At 35.1% G+C, this 22712-nt stretch overlaps 2 protein-coding genes across 7 annotated transcripts; both read right to left on the bottom strand.

Moving 5' to 3' along the window:
- Positions 1-2541: 2541 nt before the first annotated feature.
- Positions 2542-12228, bottom strand: LOC104120337 (CMP-sialic acid transporter 5-like). 6 transcript variants are annotated; one of them, XM_009632085.3, is made up of 15 exons: positions 11854-12228; positions 9962-10078; positions 9689-9745; positions 8582-8659; positions 7898-7942; positions 7202-7261; positions 6935-7057; positions 6635-6712; positions 6207-6348; positions 5892-5999; positions 5403-5536; positions 5245-5321; positions 3694-3742; positions 3539-3598; positions 2542-2875 (listed from the first exon to the last, which is right to left on the bottom strand). In XM_009632085.3, the coding sequence occupies exons 1-14, from the start codon at positions 12019-12021 to the stop codon at positions 3548-3550; spliced, it is 1287 nt and encodes a 428-aa protein (XP_009630380.1). In that variant the 5' UTR covers positions 12022-12228; the 3' UTR covers positions 2542-2875; positions 3539-3547. The 6 variants fall into 6 exon arrangements, with proteins under 6 accessions (XP_009630380.1, XP_018634565.1, XP_018634568.1 ...); XM_018779049.3 differs by having other exon boundaries at positions 6207-6276; positions 11854-12227; XM_018779052.3 differs by lacking the exon at positions 11854-12228 and adding an exon at positions 11274-11755.
- Positions 12229-13767: 1539 nt separating this feature from the next.
- Positions 13768-21245, bottom strand: LOC104120328 (phosphoglycolate phosphatase 1A, chloroplastic-like). Its single transcript, XM_009632074.4, has 11 exons — positions 20892-21245; positions 19185-19252; positions 18961-19053; positions 18809-18880; positions 18538-18609; positions 17580-17639; positions 17408-17460; positions 16883-16980; positions 15750-15849; positions 14181-14284; positions 13768-14098 (listed from the first exon to the last, which is right to left on the bottom strand). The coding sequence occupies exons 1-11, from the start codon at positions 21151-21153 to the stop codon at positions 13992-13994; spliced, it is 1089 nt and encodes a 362-aa protein (XP_009630369.1). The 5' UTR covers positions 21154-21245; the 3' UTR covers positions 13768-13991.
- Positions 21246-22712: the final 1467 nt, after the last annotated feature.

Consider the following 22712-nt stretch of genomic DNA (forward strand, 5'->3'; position numbering starts at 1 on the left):
TCCACCTATTTTGTAAATATTGCCCCTAACGTCAACTTTCCGGCCCACTCATACCCTGAAAACTAACAACCCTATTTTGATTAAGATAATTTTTTATTACTTATTATGTGTCAATTTCCTAATGACTTAAATTAAAATCTCATCCCACATCCTATTAGCCCATTCCATGACCCAAAAATATCCATACCCGACCCATGACCCGCTTTTAAAAATGCCCTAACTTCACCTCTCAACTTCTCCTCTTTCATCCCTACCCTCCCACTCTACATTTTCTCTAATCATCCCCCTCTATGGCCAAAGTACAATAACTCGTCATTAGTGACTGAGGACCACCGTCGGCTTCAACTTTAAGATCTTCACCCTTCAACACCCACGAATCTTCCTCTCCTACTCAAATTTTTCGGTCTTAATTTAATTTTTAAATTAATATTTTTTTGTTAAATCTATTTTTTGAGTGAAATCTGGTATTCTTTGAATTAAATTAATGGTTCATTTTAAGATTTTATGGTTTAATAAGTTATGTTTCTGCCAAAGTTATATTTGTTGTGCCACCATGTAATTTTTTTTGGAGTTAATTGAATTCATGTGAGTAAATTAGCTTCACAGTTCGACGGCGGTGATTTGGCTAGAAAACTGTTGGCAGTGATTAAGTTGGGAAAGATGAACAGGGAAAGGGATAGGTTACTAAATAATAAATTAATACAAAGAAAAATATGAAATTTTGACACATGAAACCAAAATAACGATTGGATCATGAGTTGGGTATGGAATCAAGTGTTTGACGGGCTAAAAAGGATTTAACGGGTTGGAACGACTAAGATGGATTGTGAGTGGCTTATTTACGGATCAGATTTGGGTTAGAGCGGAATTTCTAATTTTGACCAATAAGCAATTGCCACATCATATACAACAAAAAAAAATTATTCAGCAAAGCATGAATGAGCCAGAATTTTAACGGTGAGGGTAGTTTTTACAAAATAGGTGGAAGAAGGATATTTTTAACCCAAGCGATTAGGTTACGGGCAGTTTTGACCCTTTTATGTTTCTTTTTAAATGTTACTTATAAAAGATAAGAAAAATATTCAAATTTTAAAAAATCTTAAAATATATGCATATTTCACTAGTTAAATGTTGGAGAAAGCTAATACATTATTAATAAATTCATAACTAAACGTATGAAGATTTAAACTCTAAGGCAGACATTTTAAAGCTACCTAAATAAATAATTATTTTTAAGACTGATGGAAGAACTTTGTAATTGTAACTTGTTTCGTAGATTCCATTCTCTTACTAGCGATATAACGCGCGAACTGGCGAAAATTCGTGTCCAAACTTTAAGCAAAAAAGTATCCAATAGCTTTTCCTTGAAGACAATCTAAGAGCTTAACAGTTAAATTTTCTATCTAAATATTTTTTAAAATTTGTCCAGTGAAAAAAATATCATGTGCAAATCTTCAAATCCTATATCTTATGCAAGATAGAAACTTTATTTAATGGAAAAGATTGTGTGCATATTTTTAGAATTATTATTAGTAATTCTAAAATTCTATATGGCTGTTATAGAGGGGTAATTCTACAAAGCTGCTATAAATATGATTGTTGCCGTTATAGGTAAAAAGCTGTTATAGAGTGATAAAATATAACTTAAAAAATCGATTCTGAGAAAAACTTAGCTTTTAAAGTGAATAGATGTTACATATATATATATATAATGCTGTTATAGAGAAGTCTGACTGCATATGTAAAGTGGCACCGAATTACGCAAGTGACATGTGGGTGCCATGGTTCAAATGTTGCTTTTGAAGTCTAATGTACCGCCCAGGTCCGGGTTCAATTCTAAATCCCTCCATCTTCTTTCTTATTTTAAATTTCTTTACATTAGCCTTCATTTTGCTTCCTATAATTATATCTTATTTCATAAGCAATTTCTTTCGATGAGTAATTTTAGAATTTTAAGTACTATATAGTTTCTCTCTTTCTAGTGATACAATATTAATTTATATAATGGAGTACAATTTGAGCAATTTCTTTTGTTGGCTTTTGAAAAAAATATCCTAACAAATAGAGGTTTTAAGTTTTCTTCCTCTGTTGAGGCTTCTGCCGGTCATCTTTACCAGCTCTATCTCCTCTTTGATTCTCATAGATTGATAACTTTAAAATTTTGGCTTTGAAAATAATTGTCATATAATGCAACAATTAAATGAAAAAAATTAACCCAAAAATAATGATCAATTAATCAAATCAAACAAAAATTATATAGTAATTAAGCTACTCTTTAAGAAAATTTTCTAATTGTAGGCGTACTTTCATGAAATAATTTTTTATATACTTTTATCTAGAAAATAGTAAATCAAGCGTAAAAAAGTTGAACTAAAATCGAATATATTTGCCTTTTTAAAATATGTTTTTAAAATATGTATATATGTATACCTACCACTAGTCAGAAAGACCGACTAGGAAAAATGGATGACCGAATAGTGTGTGTATATATATATATATATATATATATATATATATAAAACTATAGTGGCACCTGCAATCTTCAAATCCTGGATCCGCCTCTGATCATACACAACTAGCAAGAGTGCAAGACAATACTTTGCTTGCAATTCGTGACATACGTCATAATAATGCCTGGGTTATGAACTAAATTCTATACAAAAACGGATGATACAGATCATCTGGAACTCCAATATTATCGACTATGGTTCCTGAAACCCTCATTTCATGGGACAAAAAAGAGCTATAGTAAATTCTCACATAGTGCCTATCTGGAGGATGAAAAGAATCTTAGCATACTGATGTTAAATATCAAGGGAATGACCCAAAATCCTATATATACCGACCAGCCAAAGATGTTTCTCCAGTAATAATCCTGTCACATTAACTTCAGGGATCAATAGAGATACTTTTGAGCACATCACGATTCATCATCTATTACGTAGTTTGAATTTCCTAGAATCAACTTTAGCTCATATACACAGGAAGGGTTAGGATCAATCTCATCACATCCCAGGTAAACTTGCTATGGTCCAGCCTTGAAACTACACACACAATCACCGTTGTAAACAAATGTACAAGGTTGGCAACTAGGAGGTTTTTAAGGCTATGGAAATCCTACACAAATATAATGATATCACTGGCAAATGCCTACATCCATTGACAAAAGACAAGAGTCTTGCATGTGGGCTTCAGCCAAATACATGATTGGGATGCTAAGATAATATTATTGAATATTTAATTAGGAATATAGAGTAGGTTGTGCCAAATACTTTTAGATATAAACCTGATTTGTCTAAAGGCATCATCAATTTAAATGGGATCAAATAGCAGACCTAAAGTTTGGCCAGGGCATATTAGTAAATGACACAGGTCTTAACACCTTCTCTAAAACCACCCATCAAAGACGCTGAAACATATCAACTAAATATTGAAAGTCCGCTATGTATCAACCTGTCTGACAACTGAGACTGCAAATGTAATCATTATACTGCAGATATCATTCAACACGGCAAAAGAGTGCCAGGAGAGTTCATACCTGTAATACCTAATGTGGAAGAAGGGGTTCTTTCTCATCAGGTCCAACGCGATGGCTAGCCTGTAAAATGTCGTAAAAGATGAGAGGAATACATGCATGCATAATCTTTTGAAAAAACAAGAAAAAAGGTCTTTGCAAGTTGATCAGAATCTTACATCTTCATTTGCTCCAGCGGCCATATTTATGAAGGATCCATCCTTTGACCTGTAGAGATCAAGCACTCAAATTTTCTTCCAAAGAAGAAGCACTAGAATGATGATATCAAATGTGTAGTGAGATAAGGCAACACAAAGACTAAAGACTTCGCACAACATGCATCAAAGTGATAAATATGTTTTTCTAAGACACCTGCATAGATAAGACCATATATAGAAAAATAATAGTTTAATGGAAACTAAGAAAAAAAAAACAATTGTTTAACGGCTCCATTGAACCAGAAGAAGCAATTGTTTCATCTTGACTCCGTTTGATTCCATGGCCACTCAAAATAAATCATTAAGCCCTCTCTGCTCTTGGAAACGAGGACCCTGAGGAAATTCCCTATTTTACTTTTATAATTCAGAGAATATTATTAGAAAAGCACCAGGGCAGTGCGAAAAGATAGATGAGGCTCAATGCCTCTAGTACATCAAGTCATGCATCAACATAGTGGCTAATACTCTGGTTGGCCCAAAAACTGATAACAAACAATAAGAGCTCTTGATCTGAAGAATAAGGATTCTCACTCAAATGCTGTCCTCTTTCTTCCTTTTCAAATTTTCCAATTCTGAACTGGAGGGTATTCCCTATTTTGAAGTTTTTGACATGAAAACTCCTTTTTTCTCCGTTCTTCATTTGCCAATTACTTATCATTTCATAGGCTTAGCTAGCAGTCACTAAAAGGCTTCCCGTTTGAAAAAAAGTTGGATCCTTCCTCTCATTTTTATCCATTCTGATATCTTGTGAAGACAGCCACAAAGTGGAGATGTCATTAAGTCATGCACTTCTTTGTCACTTGTTTTACTTTCTAGATACAATTAAGTTTCATCAGTTGAACTTCTCGTAAAGGCTTACAATTCAGCAAGCGGACCATTTAATCAAGAAAGTAAAAAAGCAGTAATAATTTGGATATAAATCTAAGGTTGCAAAGCTTTTTCTCTTTCTGGGGGAATAAAGAGCTCATGAAATTTCAAGGGCTCCATATCCAAAGCAATATTACCAAATTAACTTACTTGGCTGCATGAAAGATATCTTGAGCTTTTGTGATAGTGAAAGGTAGAGGTTTGCCACTGGCCATCCAAGATTCACCCAGTTACAACTAGCATACTAAAGGATATATATATATATATATATATATAGGGAAGCCGCCTTGGCGTAACTGGTAAAGTTGGTGCCATGTGACCAGGAGGTCACGGGTTCAAGCCGTGGAAACAACCTGCAAGGTAAGGCATACATACATACATACATATATATATATATATATATATATATATATATATATATACTGTAACCTGGGTTCCGTATCTCCATACTCTTGGGGTTTAGACAAACTTTTGACACTACCGACTCATAAGAATGATAAGTACTTGGTCCAAAACAATCTAAAGGGCAAATCTAGACATAAGCATCTCACAAGCCCGTTGAGATAAGACGTTGTAGGGTAACCCTGATCTCGTGTGTATATCAGTTTTGCTTTCACAAAGTTGAAACATAAAAGAAGAGTGCACCTGTAGTCGTTCTGAGAATCCATTTCCAAACTGTCGTTTTGTGTCTCATCCCTGACCTTTGCAAGAGGTGAAAAGAACTGAAAAGTTGAAGCTTGACGTGAGCCCAAGCAAAAAATTGATCATGCCACTCAAAATTGATAACAGCATCCAAATATAACCTGATGCATCGAGATAAATACAATAGAGATTCCTAAGATGAAGTTCATAGTAAGGGTATGTCCAAACAGAACAGCAGATGCTATTCCAGTAAAAATAGTGGCAACAGTTGATGAATACTTCTTCAGAATTGTATCTGCAAAGGAAATATTGAAGCTATGATTAGTTAATGCATTTAATTAACAAAATTTAAAAGACATACAAACACCATGGAAAAATGAAATCTGCATGTCAGTCACTACCAGATTGGACCTACCTTGTAAGAGCTAGGAATCTAAGATCAATAGCACATGCAGAATACTTAAAAATTGAGACGATCCATTTTTGAAGTGCAGAAATTGGCCAAATTTAAGGAGAAAAAAGCCGACTCCCACATACAACAGAATTATAAAATACCAAAATTTTATGGTATAGAAATGGATGGTTATATGGGTTATAAACATGATGCATTTCGTCGACTTGGGAAGCCAAATAAGTGAGAGAGGCCTCACCTGCATACTTGAAGAAAAACGAAGACAGGATTCCCTGAGCTGCATTGTTGCATATTAAAAACATTGTTGCTCGTGAGTGTCCCCGTAAGATATCCAAAGTGTCAGGTCCTAAAGAGCATTTGGGACAGAATTTTAGCCACGGGTAAAGGAAGAAATTAAGTTTTGATACGTCCTCAGCAATGGTAAAGGTGAATTGATACACCATAAACATTTTAGCCAAAGTCAAAAAGACTTGGGGAAGTATAAGCAAGTTTGGATCCTGCCATGGATGGTATTTCATCTAATAGTCCCAGAGACAAGATTTCCCGTTCATACCTTTGAAAATGGCAGTTCCAAGTATGCCTAGGAAGTTGAAGATTGCACCATATCCGTACAAAAACAAATTCTGCAAAGAGCAGTTCAGTTGTTTGCATGGATCATTTACAAAGTCATAGACACCGATTAAGCAAAGCCACACCTAGAAGTTAGAAGGACCTCATTACTTGGAACATCCAGATTATCATACCATTAGCTTGTAAGATTACATCAAGCAAAGATACTGCTCAGGAAAACCTGATTATTAGCAATCCATAACAATTCGATGTGATGGTTCAAACTGACACTGAAGTAACCATGGGAAACGAAAGAAGAATAAGCTAAGGAGGAGAAGATATCTATGGTTTTGCCTGGGAACCAGTTGAATGAAGTCAAACTCACTGCAGCAATTTAAAGCATTTTAGGAGTGATCACCAGTAAAAGTTCACCTGAAGATAAATGCTAGTTTCGAATTGGCTCTTCAAAGCATATTCATTGTAGACAGAAGCCAGTGAAGGAACAGTGACCTGAATTATTATATTGCATCAGTTTCTATACATTAAATTAGGCAAACAGGTGAAAAGCCAAGAAAATATGGCATTAAGGTTTTTTCCAGTACAAGTGGCACTATTTGTGAACCTTGTGTTGTGTATTCTCTTAGGACCCAAAAAAAAAGGGAATATGCATGAACATGGAACATTGCGAACAGATGAGTAGTCATTAAGAATTATTTTCATATTCATACTTACGAAAATCATGGTATACAAATATGCCCCTGTTGTCACTGGAAGACCCAAAGCTGTTGCACCTTCCAGTAAAGTGCGCAGCTGATTCACACTGATGCCAATAAGCAATAGTGCAAGAGCCTCCCACTGCAACCAATTAGTTTAGACAGTCATAGATAACTAATATTTTTCAGGCTAAGAGATGCATAAAGACAGCATGGCCGAAATCTAAAGATCAACTAAATACAGGTGACAATAGTTAATAAACAAACCTCTGTTTCCTTAACCGACCTGAATTATGGAAAAACGACGTTTCATAATCATCTTTAACAAGATTGCAATTACCAAAACCTGTATGTTTGACGAAATAAAAAAGCAAAATTATCACCAACAGAAACTTCAAGAAAATAAATCTACCAGCAGAAGAAAAGGAAAGATGTGGTACAAGTATGCTAAGAAATAAGTGAATCCTCAAATTAGGCATCGCAAGCACTCAAGCAGTAATCACAGCATCCTTGAATACAAACCGCAATTAAACGACTAGCAAGCTCACCACCTAATTCCAACTACAACACTTGATGTGAGCCCATCGATTCCAGCTTTAGGGGCTGGATTACTATGGCAACCCATGCTTGTGCATTAGACAGGCTGCCTGATGGATCAGCCAAGGTGCAGTTGGCCCGGGCACCACAGATATCCCAAAGAAAATTAAGGACTAACCAGCTCACTACCATCCAAAGAGAAACAAGCACAAATGTTTTTCTTCCACTGAATCCTGAGTGCACATATGTGGAAAATCTAACAACTACAGTAAATCCTTCTTGGTTGTGAAAACTACTCTAGCCTGTAAAATCCACTTGGTAATCAGCTACGCCTACTTGCAGATTCATCAGGGAGATATAACTTTAGGACCAAAACTACTTTAGAATTCTCACGTGAAATTGCAAGCTCTGACAGTGTCAGCAATAACTATAAGCAAATGGATACCTTCAAGTTACTCAGCATCTTTACAGTAGCAGGGTTAAAATATAACTGCACAAAGAACAACAGTGCCATTAGGAAGTGCGAGAGGATGGTTTTACTCCAATAACATGCACCAAAACTGCAGAACTTTTGGACTAGACAAGAAAGTGAGTTCATTAGGTAACAAGCGCATAAGACAAAAGTACAAAGGCAAGAGGACATGAATTCCTCATAAGATTTTGAAGAAAATAGTCATAACAGATAGAGAATATCAGAAATCCAGAAGGTATACATTTCCACTTGAAATGACAACAAAATCTTTTCATGCCAAAGTTCTCAACTTTCAAGGAAGATACTCAATTTACTTTCTGATCTAGAACAGGAAAATAGGCTATAAAAAATCTTCTTGTAATGTACATTTTGAGTTATATGTAAAAAGATCTATAACTTGGAAAGCACATGATATTCCATAATAATACTAGAATAGCACACTACTGGAAACAAATATCTAAGATAGAGCCAGTATCGATCAATTATGCCTCAATACCAAGCTGGTTGAAGTTGGGTACATGAATACCTCTATAACCCATTTCGTTCTATTCATTCCCATCTAAGATAAAGACAGTAAGTCCATGAGAATATGATAAGCCTCTCACAGAAAACCTTTTAATACTACAGATCCAAATGAGGAACCACAAAAAAATATACCTGCATGATAAACTTCAGGTAGTTATTAATAGCATAAAGCAAAGCTGGAACAGCCAGAAGCACATTGTTCCGAGCAGCCTGCAATTAATAAAGGAAATGGTTCGTATCAAGAGTAGCCATGAACATACTTCCCTATAATTCATAACATCCCACTTGCGTCCTACGAGGTCGAGGAAGTCAGAGAAAGAACTTCTGAAAAGTTAGCTGCATTAATTTCAATATTCAGATTAGCCTAAGATTTAAAGAACCACACACATAAGCACTGATTAATTAGAAAGAATTAACTTGGTGAAGTGGAAACCTATTACTTTTTCTCTGTGACCAGATAGGTTCCCACATGTTACGAGGTGGCTTCATAACCCTCTTCTCACCTGTTTATAGAAATGTAGACGTAAAATAATAGACTCTTTTGTTTATTTATGACTAATATATTGTTTAATTAAGTGATTATGTAAGATTAGCGGGATCTCAGGATATTTCGTTGCTGTCTGTTTGCATTATAATTTGTATTAATGTGAAGTGAATATTTAAGATTAATTGCTAAATTATGTGAGCATAAAATGTATTTCACATGAAAAAACAATAATGTAAAAAAGATAAAAAAGCCAAGAATAACGTGAAGAGCTTTCGGATTCCAGAGAGCAGATCCTGTTAGTTGACAATAGTAATATTTTCTTCGTACTCTTATCCCCACTCTGTGCTGAATAATACAAAATTGTGGAATGGATGATGGAGATAAATGGCTCCAGTTAACACCGGCTTACCATTTTGGCACCTTTAGTGAATTGCTCATAAAATGTTTAATCCCATTCATAGAGTCTTACAAATGTAGCTTCTCCCCTTCATATGTTTCAACAGAAAAAAGATCCCCTTCATATGGAAGAGCCTCCATATGACATGAAAGGAGAGGAGTAATTGGGAAAAGAAAGAATCGACTGCATGCTTGGAAGAAAATTTCTATACAAGCTAAACTATCATCCAAATATCAACTAGATTAGGTATATTCTTTTGCCTAAATGAAAAGACACATCTCACTGGAAACATTATTTTATTTTTTGCACAACTTTACAGGGGCTTGTATATCTATACAAGCCTAGTGAAATTTACCTGGAACAATGTGGAGAAAGAGAGAAGAGACTTCTCGCCGGCCTTCTGGCTTCGAGCCTTCAAATGATACATAAGATTGAGACATTTTAGAACAAGTGAATAGTTACACCAACTACCAAGATATCAAGAAGTTAAGCACAAATTATGATGCATATGAGCAATACCCAGTAGCGAATTTTGTTATATTGAAAAAGAAGAGAAGAACCTCATAGAAAAATTGAAGGTGTAGAAGGTTACAGAATAAGTTAAGAAATGACGAGAGACAAAGCATACCTGTAAGCATAGCATTACTACTGCAAATGCAACTTTTGCTAACTCAGTCAAGAAATTAACACTAATGGGACTGAATTCGAATTTGCCGTCAACTTTAGACATGTATACAAGTATAGGCTGCAACAAAAGAAAGAAAAGAAAATATCTTTTATTCAATGTACCTACATAACATAATTTAGAATACTTACATGAAGAAACCCGAAAATATTCCAGTACTACACAGTTCTGAAAAATGACTACTCTAAGACACATTTCTCTTTAAAGAAATACAACTTTGCAATATTCAATATTTAACATGGAAAAAGTAAGGATATCAAAAGCTCAAGGCCATACCGAATACCACCCCTCACTAAAAGAGGATATTTAGATTGCGAAGCACTTTTATTGGCCAAAACCTCCGTTAACCAGTATTTCTCGTGGAAAGCATTTAAAATCATGCAACAGGCTTACCCATCAATTTCTTTGGAGCCAGTTTACTTTCTACAATCCAAGCTGACTCCGTCTTATTAATATCAATAATTTTGCACAATTTAGCAAATTATACTAGAAGTCTAGAATAATCACAATTGCCTCAATCAAGCGAAAAACCAGCAGAAGTAAACATCATAATAAACAACCCTTAGTCAAAGAAAAAAAGGGATAGGCCAAAATATCCAATTCAACATAATCCAGATTTGGTTAGCTTTTGGTTCAGTCCGATCCATTTTGAAATAATTTAATTCAGTTTATCAAAATTTTAAAGCATAAATAAATATACGTGATTTCCAAAACATAATAAGTTTTGTCCAATTCGATTAATTCTCTCAGTTCAAATTCTATTGAATGTGATTAAAAAACATAAAATAAAAATAAAATTTAAGTTAGCAAATATACCTATTCAATCTACATATAGCTAGATTAATATTACATTTATTGATGACATCACTTAAAAAAAATTGAGAATCAAGAAAAATATAACATTAGATGGATAAAAAAAAAGAAAATGATTAAGATCACATTCAAATAAAATTTGAAAATCTAGAATGAGAAAAAGGAAGCAAATATATAATTGTAAGTAAAAAATAAGGTTGTACAAAGGGAGAGGAAATACAAAACTGAAAAAAATAGAAGGAATTAAGAAGAGGAGTAAACTAGGACCACAAGGGACAAATACACCAGCTTGAGAACACAACGAGATTCGATCCTGAGCCCTGCGTGTGGGAATTTGGCAGTTCAACTGTGGCACCCACGGTCATTTCGTGACTTCCGAGTGCCACCCTTTTCCTATATACATGTTTTCGAGTAAAATACCAGTACATAAATAGAATTTTACCCGAGCGTCCGGGTGCCGTGCCACCCCCAATCCCCTACGTAGATCCGCCCCTGCTGCTACCTCCCACAAGAGTAGGTACCAGGTAATTCTGCCCACCAAGATTTAGGCAGATGAGAAGAAATCACCTTGTATCGCTCCCAATGTATTTTTTTATGATGATGGTGTCCGGACCAGCTTGCCCACACCTCGACTATTCCACCGAGTACATGGTACCACCCTCGAGCACAACACAAGTACCTGATAACTCCGCCCACCAAGGCTTAGATGTATGGGAAGAAATCACGTGATATCGCTCTCAATGTATTACTTAATCGCTCTCAACACAAGTACCTGATAACTTAATGTTGTTGTTGTTGAGACTACTATATAATTCTAAACTAAGAACATTAGGGCTTTGATAAAACAACAAAAGTATTAAGAATACCACACTTTTTCCAGCTCATACGATTGGCTTCGTACCAGTTAACTTTCAATATGCATATTTTACTCAACAAATTAAAAAAAACTTTAAAAAAAAATAAAAATTGAGCTGATTATTTCTAGTTTAACTTAATAGTTGAGTAGTAAGGAGTGCTAATACCTGTAAACCGACCAACACGCAATCACCGACAACCAAAAAAACGTTGAAAGCGCGTGTTTTCAACGACACATCAGTGCGATGATGATCGTAAGCTTTAGAAACCGTTCTCGTGTTAGGCGAAACTCCTAATTTCGAGTGGCAAACGCTGCATTCCGCCACTCCATTCATCTCGAACTTATTATTGCGTAAATGCGCGTATTATTTATAGCTGTAATTTTCTAATTAATCGATCGATCAGTGAAGAAATTAGTTTTTGATTTTGATTTGTGTTTTGTTGGATCTGAAAGTTTTTGAATTCAATTGAGGAGATGAGATGAAAGAGGCAAAGAGCAGTGAATTTGAAAAGAAAGTGAAGTCTCTTTGCCGTGCATTGGTTGAAATTTGAGGGGCACTTCTTATATACTTGAAATGACTTAATTGCCCACAGTCTTTTATGTCGATGCAAGCGGCAGCAGTTTTGGAACCGAACCGAAAAATCAAACCAAACCGATTAAAAAATCCGACTAAGTTTGATTTGACTTAATTTAGTATTAATTAAAAAAAATCAAATCAAACCGACATATAAATATATAATTTTTTAAATATATTTTTAAGACTTTATATTAAATTTTTTTAAAAAAAATATAAAAATATTTAGAATCCTCTCGTGTGTTAACTTTGAAAGCGTACATTGACAAAAAATTATTAATAAACTACTAAGAAAATAACTATCACGTGTTACTAATAAAATTCTCTCATTGAAATATTTTAATAGATCATATGCTTGTCAATTTTTTTAATATTTACTAAATATATATTCACTTATCAAAATTCACTTATCAAAATTTTATCTATAAAGATTCGAATAATATTCATATAACCAAAAAATCCGAAAACCCGATAAAACTCGACAAAATCGAACCAATCCAAACCGATATAGTTGGTTTGGTTTGGTTTTGATAAAAGCCGAACCTACCCGATCCATGTACACCCGTAGCAAGCGGGACCGAAGAGGGTAGTTTTGTCTTTAGAAGAGTAGGGAAATAAGCACCTCGGATTAGATTAATGCGAGGTATACTGAAGTAGAAATGCCAAACATGGTCCCTTAAGTTTGAGGGTTGGTTCAAAGTAGTCCCTTAAATATCTTCTGAGCAGTTTTGGTCCTTTAAGTTTACCAAAAATTAACACATTTGGTATCCTTCAAATGTTTAACAAACTTTATCCATTAGATTTAAAGAGTTGTGGGATAAGAAAATTAAAGGAATTCGTGCTTCATCTCCAGGCATAGTGGTATTTTTCACCTGAGAAAAATGCCCTAACGCTGAAGGCATTCCCGGATTCTCCTCCCATTTCTTTTTTGTTTACATTTACATGTATGTCTTTTAGAAATATATAGAAGTACAAATCTCATTTTAAATTGCAACCTATACTGAAGTTAGAGAAAATGACAAAAATAATCTTTTATGTTTGAGAGTAGCTTCAAAATAGTCCCTTAAATATGCACCGAGCAGTTTCGATTCTTTAAGTTTGAGGTGTAATTTTTGCTATTTTAGTATTTTTTTGGTGTCTAGTGCAGTTTTTGTGTTGTTATTTTTAGGATTCGACGGGACTTTCCCAGCATTTAAGGTTAAATCTTTTTTTCCCCCACCGTTTCTATCAAACCTAACAAATATAATTGTTAAATATCAAGTATATTTTTAGTGTTCTTGATTAAAAACTTAATGAAAAAATTACAGTATTGCTGAATCTTGGCTGCTAATAAAGGAAGTTCTTTATTTAGATTAACACTGTTAGAATTATTAGATTAAAACTCCAATCTTAGTTTTTTTCTTGGCCAAATACATAAGCAGCCCCGTAAAATTATCAGCCATTTCCATTGTTTTGCATCATTATGCACCAACAAGGAAAATGAATGAAAAGATAAGTCACTACACATCACAATGGAAGTTCTTGAGCTTAGACTTCATTTTTCCAAGAACCCTTATTATTTAAAAGTTCAAATGGTTTCATAATCTTTACAAAGCATTGTATAGTTTCTCAGATAGCCTAATTCCAAGCTCCCACCTTTTAGCTATAAGGGTAAAGTGGATGCACAAAATGAAGTGCATTTCTAAGTCATAAAGAATGGAATCACATATAGAGATAATCAGGGGATTTGCTCAAACTGCAGCCGCTTTGATGGAGAGGAAATCAGAAATCTTGTTGGCGTAGAAATCTGGTTGTATAGAGTTTTTGGGATCTTGAAGCATCGATAAAGATGTCACACCTAGAACACGAGCAAAAGATAGTTTGGATAACAAGGTTGAAGAAGCATATGCATAAAAGGAGAACAATATTCTTTCTGATACCTGAGAGAACCAGAAGAGTTTTGCAGCCACCATTTTGTCCAAACAGTATATCAGTATCTAGTCTGTCACCAACCATGCATATCTGGGACTTCTGGATGTTAAACCTGTTGTAGTACCATTATAGAAGATTAATGCAGTAAGTGTTATTGAACGTCTGATGTGCACATAATAAAAACTGGTCCATTTCTCCAAAAGATTTTCTAATATTCCACAGGATGATAGTTTTATGCTGATCAAAATTGATTAATCTTTTTTTTTTCCTGTGAATGTGAACCTGAAAATGATAGAAGAATTGGATCCACATGGATCAAGAAACATCTTGGTCCACCACATATATAACAACTAATCATGTGGATCAACAACAACGACAACAAACCCAGTAGTTTCCCACAAGTGGGGTCTGGGGAGGGTAAGATGTACGCAGCCTTACCCCTAACCCGGAAGGGCATAGCGGCTGTTTCCGATAGACGCTCAGCTAGAGAACGACTGAAAATAAAAAAGTAATTGCAACAAGTAGGAATAACAACAAGATAAAATAAGATCGAATCCAAGAATGCAGTGAAACTCTAGGTAGTAATAGCAATCTATGAATAAAAAGATATCATACTAACACTAACGCTAGCGAACTGAGTAAGACAAAGAGAAAATGCTTGACTACCTAAAAACCTTCTACCATAATCTTTGACCTCCACACCCTCATGTATAGGGCTATGTCCTCAGTCAGCTCCAGCTGCGCCATGTCGCGACTAATAACCTCTCCCCAAGACTTCTTAGGCCTACCTCTACCCCTCCTGCTACCCACCGAGGCTAACCTCCCGCACCTTATAACTTTGGCTTCTATACTTCTCCTCTTAACATGCCCGAACCATCTCAAACTCGCCCCCCGCACCTTATCCTCCACATGGGTCACTCTCACCTTTTCCCGAATAACTTCATTACCAACCAAACAAGTATATTGTTGAAAGGATTAAGAATCACAGTGATTATAGAGCAGTAGTGAAGAGTTGAAGGTCTTAATTAGACAAGTTAAAATTTCACTTACTTGTACTTGCAATGAGAAAATCCTGCATTCATAGCTATTTAATCTTTATAGCTAAAAGTTCACTTTTGGATTGACGAGCTTTTGGAGCAGTACTAACTTTTTAAATTTGTTGTAATCTACTAGAATGATAGGAAATCCAACACCACAACCAACCAACAAGGGTTGTGATGGAGTGGTAAGTACTCCTTCATCCTTAACCAGAGGTCTCGGATTCGAGCCCCGGTCTGGAGTTGTTGTTAGGGAGCGCTTTACCCCTTAATATGGGACTTCCCGGTGCGAATCTGGATTTAGTTGGACCCCAATGTGGGTACCGGACGCCGGATGCGGAACCAAGAAATAAAAATTAATAATGACCTGCATGTTAATTTGATGTTGCCAATGCACTAATGTATAAAACCTTGATGACTAAAAGAAGCTTGCATATTCACACACCAAAAGCCTGTATTCAGAAGACAATGATCCAGAAAGCAAGAAAAGAAGACAAAGCAAGAATGACAGGTATAATTGTAGAAAGTGAGGTGCCATACTCATTAGCCAAGTAGTCCATCATGAAGGTTGAGGGCTTTCCTACAACAAGTGGTTCACGCTTTGTAGAGCCTAGGATCGCACCAACCATTGAACCACCACCTGAAGCAACAGAACAGCAACAATGCAGCTTAGTTTAAAGATGAAAAAAATTCTTTTATGGCTATGACTGTACAGAATGATCAAAGCAGAAGATACAAAAAAATTAGAAATAATATTAACTAGAGTAGGATCTTAACACGGCAATAAGTTGATGACAATGTAAATGCTAATTGAATAAATCTCCTCATCGTTCTAACTATATCGAATTCCTTGACTATAACAACTAACAAGGTTTCTCCAAATTAGGTTTATCCATACTACGACAGTCTCCGTTAGCGGGATTCAATTTTTACCGATTAGATAAATGATTGTGAGGAAATGGTCAGCAAGTCAGAATTCACGAATTGCAGTTCAACTTTTCTTGACCCGCTTTCTGACTCGAGTATGTAAGACAGAAATAGCACGCTTCAGTTAGATTACCAAATTCTTCAGCTATTATACAAACTACACATGTTTACTGAACCCCAAAATTTCTACCTCTTTTCTTCTTTGTACTCTGTCCCTAGATACTGAAAGTTCTTTTCCTCTTCCCTCAACTAACATATATGCATATGATCCCTCAACCTCCGTTATTTCTCTCATTTATTGACTTAAAACATCTACACAAATTTTCTCCCCTTCCATCGGGTCATAAAAATGATATAAGTTCCCATTTTTTGTTATTTTCTTCCCTTAACATACTGTAGAGGTTTTAAGTCAATAAAAATCCTCTGCCGCATAAGATTCCTTGAATCCATAAAGTTAAGCGACTGACGACAAATTGATCATGGGACAAAGTCTAGTTTCAACATGCTCGTTAATCTCTTTCATATAATACAAACTCCAGACCCAGAAATATTGAGTCATTCGCAACGCCTGAACATGTGACATTTTCTGATGAAAATTCTGATAGTTCACTTCTTCACAACATATACTTTTGGACAATGAAGCTGACTTCAACGGAGAATGGATTCAACAACTAACTTCTACAATGAACGGTTAACTCACATGACAAACATGTGAAACTAACATTAAAGCATAAGACAGGAATAACCTGCCCATTCCTGAGCATCTGTAAGATGGGTAACAGCATCACGGTTTGTAGCAATAAAGAGACATCCTGGATTTTCACGTATGCACAGGGTAGCGTACCTTCATTACATAAATCAAGTCAGAGATGTGATATCGACAGGTCAGAGAAAATTTATACAGACAGATGAATGCACAAATAGGAATTCGAAGCTTATACAATTATAGCCAGCAAAATACCCTTCACTCCCCCCCCCCCCCCAATCATGTCATCAACAGGTTTTGTATGCGCAGATAGTAATTATAGGCTGAATCAGGTCTTCTAGCAAGGGGAATATTTTAGTGTGGGATAGCTAAAATGGAATAGATGATCGGAACTTTGAGCAAAGATAAAGGTACTATATGAGTGGTTAAGCATATATAATCCAAGCAAATGCATGAAAAAAGCTCATAAGCTCATTACTGGTTAAGCGTAAAACAAAGTAATCACATTGCTAGATATTATGCGGCAAGGAATATTGATGCAGAAAAGGTAAAAAGGATAACTCACTGAATTTTGTGGTAGTTGAAATAGCGGTCAAATCCAACAACAACAGCTCCGACCTAAAAGGTGTAGACACAACTCAGCACAATATATTTAAAAGATAGTAGAACTTGGTCTAATTTAAACGTAGAACACACACGAGAACAAAATAAGATAAGAAACAAGAAATGAAGCATACATCCTTATCCTGCTCCATCATATATCCAGGCTTTAGCTCTATTTTCTTGTCACCATCTTCCTGTTAAAAAAAGGAAAACACACCATTCAGTTCAGAAGTCAATCTGGTACTAAAGGAAGGCCAAAGAAGGCATCGAGCAAATGTCTTTGTAGCTCCACTATTTTGCAAGTAAACATATTTTTGTGAGTATACCTACTGATTGAATCCATATAATCTATATGGAACCTAATTTTCCCAGATATACATTCCTTTTCTCCTTTTACCCTGAAAAGGTCGGTTGTTCTAGTACCTTTCCTAATTAAAATTGGGTGTTTTCACAAAGGGAAATACCAGTTTATGTATTTTATTAATTTGTTGAAACCCCTTCTGTTAGAATGCTAAAATAAAATACAACAAGATTCACTTGTTCTTTCTCTTTATGTCAGTTGTCTCTTTTTAAAAGAGTCTTTTATACGTCTTTGGAGTAAATTGAAAGTAAAACATGAATTTTGGTTGAAAGATGCAAAACGACATGTATTCTTTCTCTCTTTTTGTTCTTTCTATTTTTTGTTGTAAGTCTTGTTATCTCATTCTTCTTGTCAAATAATTTATACTCGACAAAGAAAAAAGCATAACAAAGACTTACAAAATGAAAGATATGCATTCAATTAAAAACAATGGTCTAAAATAAGTATGGGATTTCGATTTAATAGTGCTTTCGATTAGATAACGATCATTTATATGGCTATAATACAAACATACACTACCATCTTATTTCATCAGACAAAATCCCATACCACAAGTATGCTTCACAAGATGAGAACATAACATATATCTAGTTCCATAGGTTACTTAAAAAATGGTTGATTTATTTGAAGTGAAAAAGTGAAAAACTATCATAAGCCAAAAGCTATTAACATTAAGATATATCATAGTTCATTCCTAAAAGTATAAAGGACTATTGTTTATTTGTACATACCGGTCCACCAATATGTTGAATGCCAGCTAACTCAAGCTCCTTCAAGATGCCTTCCTCACCAACAACGTACACCTTAAAAATGGACACCAATTTAACAAGTAGGTAAAAAATTATGATGCTGATAATGGATCTCAGCTTCTTAAGAAAATAGTATAGGTTTTCAGCAATATGTTTAAATCCATAATACTGTAGCTTTTATGCACCAGATAGCTTTCACGTTTAACAGTCGATTTACAATTGGTAAAACACTGTGAATTCAATTGAAGCTTACCTTTTTATCTTTTGGGAAGTCAATAGACTTCAAATAAGCAGCTGCAGCAAAGGATGAAGCAAAAATTTCCTCCTGTAAGGTGACTTGCTATTAGAACTTGATCTACTAGTCAACATAATATGAACTAGAAGAGCTGTAAGGCGTAAACTTACTTCGCTGACACTAAGACCAAGTGTTTCAAACTTTTTCCCATACTGCTTTCTAGATTTTGTTGAGTTGTTTGTAACAAAAACTAATCTTTTTCCCTGGAGAATGAAGTACACAAAATTAGATAGAGCAACCAGTTTTCTCTTAAGAACTACGAATAGAATGCAATGAGCAATCTTGTAATCAGCAAATGTAAGTATACAAAGAATCCAACATTAGAACTACTAACCTTTTCTCTGAGCAAATCAAGAGTTTCAGGGACCCCGTCTATTAGTTTATCTCCCTTCCATATGACTCCTGTAGATAATGGAAGAAAAAAGGACCTTATTTTAAGTAACTTATTCAACCTTTTTTGCTTACCATGTTAGGACCACAACACCAACATTCCTTTTCGGGGTAATTTAAGAGACAAAGATGTCAAGGGAAAGGAAAAGAAACCTAGACTATCACCTATATTAAAAATGCTAAGAGAAAAAGGGAAATAATCAAAGCTTTTCTGCTATTTCCTATTTCTTTCAGTTGCAAGTGTCAGAAGTTTTCATGCCTATTTCTCATCCAGCTCGGTCTTACAACTCTAGAAGAAGTTTTCAAATATCTATGTATTTTGATAGGCCAAACTTTGAACATGATCATCAACAATTAGATGATCTCTTACTATCTGAAAGAGAAGGGATCTCTTGGATATAATAACTAATCAAATTATTTTCACTTAAAAGTCTCTACAATCAAGCAAACAAGCTTAAATTAAAGGGATTCATGCAATTTAAATCAGTTCCCAAGCTAAAAGCTTTGAGTTGGAGGACTCTGAGCTTTTTGACAATAAGAGTCCAACCAATACAGTTCTTCTCTCCAATCTCCAATCTGAATAGAGATGATTTGCAATATCTATTTCAGCTTTTATACCCCTATGTTTGACACATTTGCTCACATTGATCTGCTCAAACTGATGTAGGGGAGCCTTGGAGCAATGGTAAAATTGTCTCCATGTGACCTATAGGTCACGGGTTCGAGCCGTGGAAGCAACCACTAATGCATACATTAGGGTAGGTTGTCTTCCCCGGACCCTGCGTGAATGCATGATGCATTGTGCGCCGACATGCCCTTTTGATCTGCTCAAACTGATCAAAGCCCCAGTCTCCAATATGGACATTGATAGATTGATGAACATGTATATATATTGGTAAAAATCTTAATTCACATTCTTCCTAACATTACTTTATTTAGGCTATTCCACTACAATAACAACAACTACCCCTTAATCCCGAACAAGTTAAGATCAGCTATATGAATCATCACTTCTCCATTTAAGTTCAACTCATATCATCATATACCAAAATAAATTTAGGCCATTCCACTATCACATTAAAAAAGGTAAGAAATGTTAAAAAGTATCATACGTTATGGGTATTAATTTAAGATTCTCATTATATATAAAATTAATTCAATGCATTCTATATGACCTATATCAGATGAAGGGGAGCTTTGGAGCAACGGTCAAGTTGTCTCCGTGTGACCTATAAGTCACGGGTTCGAGCCGTGGAACCAGCCACTGACAGGGTAGGCTGCTTATATTACACCCTCTTGGGGTGTGGCCCTTCCCCGGACCCTGCGTGAATGCGGGATGCTTTGCGCACCGGCCTGCCCTTTCCCTTGTTGCATTCTATATCAGATGTCATATTAACATAGCGAGAGCTTAATGCACTCGGCTGCTATTCTTTTAATGAATGTCATTTAACCCACTAATCCTAAGTTGTCTATATCATGAAACAACACAAAAACACACACCCAAAATAAATTTAGCAAAAATATCAAACACCTTAATTACAACTTCCAAAAAGCCCACTAAAACACTGGGACAAAGACAAATACCACTGAATTGATACACAAATTAAGATTAAATTAAGCAAATACAATGAGTATAGCAAGAAATTCACACCGTCACAATCAAAGATGAAGGTTTCAACAGAATCAATTAATTCTCCAGGATTTGTAAGGGGCTGAGCTGAAGCTTTAGTAACAAAACTTGATGCAGATTTCTCCATTCTTGAATTCCTACAATTCCATTTAATGGATTTTGCAGAATTGTTCAATGGGTTAGAAATGTAAGGGAATTTTTTGGATGAGATTTTGGGGTTATTAAATAAAAAAGTTGCAGTAGTAGAAGAAGAAATTGCTGCTGTTACTCTGCTACTTAGCATTTCTCTTTTCTTTCTTGTACCCCCTTTTTTCTTTTTTTTTTGGTGGTTGCAATAACTGCTATAAAGTCGTTACTAAAGCTGAATATAGAAAAAACTTTACTAAAGGAGAATAAAAGATTAAAAAGAAATGGTAGATTATTAAATTGTAACTGAAAATTGGAGCTGACGTGGGAAAATTGAGTGGATGAAGATAGTTATATCCGATTATGGAAAATGCAAGGCTGGAAATTAACTTCGTTTGTTTATTTTTATATGGTATGGAGTAGATATTCAGAATTGTTAACAAGGATCTTCAAGTACATGAAAAATAAAAAATTTGGAAAACCTAAGGTGAAGATCAAGCCCAGAGGATAGTTTTAATCATTCCTTACAAGCTTAATCTTTGCTATTTGAAGAGTATGAAATAGGTCAATCTCTCCTATTGAGTTACTTCCTCTCACCGGCATGAAATATATATAAATCGGGAATTCTCAAACTAGGTCGGCAGGCAAGACATACGGTGACAACTAGCTGTTGGTTCGAATGGTATTTCACTCTTAACCATAACTCATATGTTGATTCTTCAACATCATATCAGTTCGGACCTCCACTGACAGAGCTAAGATTTGTAGTTTACGGGTTCGAGATTTTAACGTAGTTACTGAATTTTAAATTAATAATTTATACATATTTGATGAATTTCTTAAGACAAATACAAAATTTGAATTAAAGTGATTGACTTTGGCCGAATCAGAAAAACTACACTCCAGCTCCCCTTACCTAAATCCCACTTGGTCTGGTTACACGGAGTAGAACTAAAAGGATCAATGAGGCCTGGTTGAAGACGTGGTATTATCACTTTTAGTCCTCGTCCGAAACTATTTACATCTAGTAGTCGAAAAAGTGTATACAATTTGTATAATTTTTGTATATAACATACATAATGTATATATATAAATACAAAAAATATACAAATTTTATATATTTTTTCGGCTATTATTTTTTCAGCGGCTATACAATGTCGTTTTTCTGTTGAAGATTTGCCAATTGAATAATTCAAGTTTGGATGAAGCCCAATAGCTCACACATTGGGGTACACAAACATCCATTTTTAGTAGTGCTATATAAGATTATCCAATACTTATTTTATTTTGATTGAAAATCTTAATTTTATAGTAATTCAAGATATTTGTGTCCCGAAAAATTGAACCGAAAAAATTAAAATTCAATACACATTGATTAATTCCTAAATAGCACCCCTTTAGAGTATGGGTGGCATGTGGAACGGGCCCGGTCCTAAGTGGGCTTCGCGGACTCGGTCCTAGGCGGGCCAGTCCTAAGCGGTCCCGGGCTTCGCGAGCTTCTTGTTGGAACCGTCCCGGGACTGGAACCACGAACTAACGGTCCCGGGTTAAGTGGGCCGGTCCCGAGCCCAAGCGGGCCTAAGTGGGCTCAACAGATACTTTCTATTTTTAAATTTTTTTTTTCAGTTAGAGAAAAAAAATAGTAATAAAAATATATAAGGCAATTCCTTGTAAATTATATTATAGAATTGTCACCTAAATTTTTTAATTTAAATT

This window comes from Nicotiana tomentosiformis, chromosome 5 (assembly GCF_000390325.3).
Source record: "Nicotiana tomentosiformis chromosome 5, ASM39032v3, whole genome shotgun sequence".
Classification (NCBI taxonomy): Eukaryota; Viridiplantae; Streptophyta; class Magnoliopsida; order Solanales; family Solanaceae; genus Nicotiana; species Nicotiana tomentosiformis.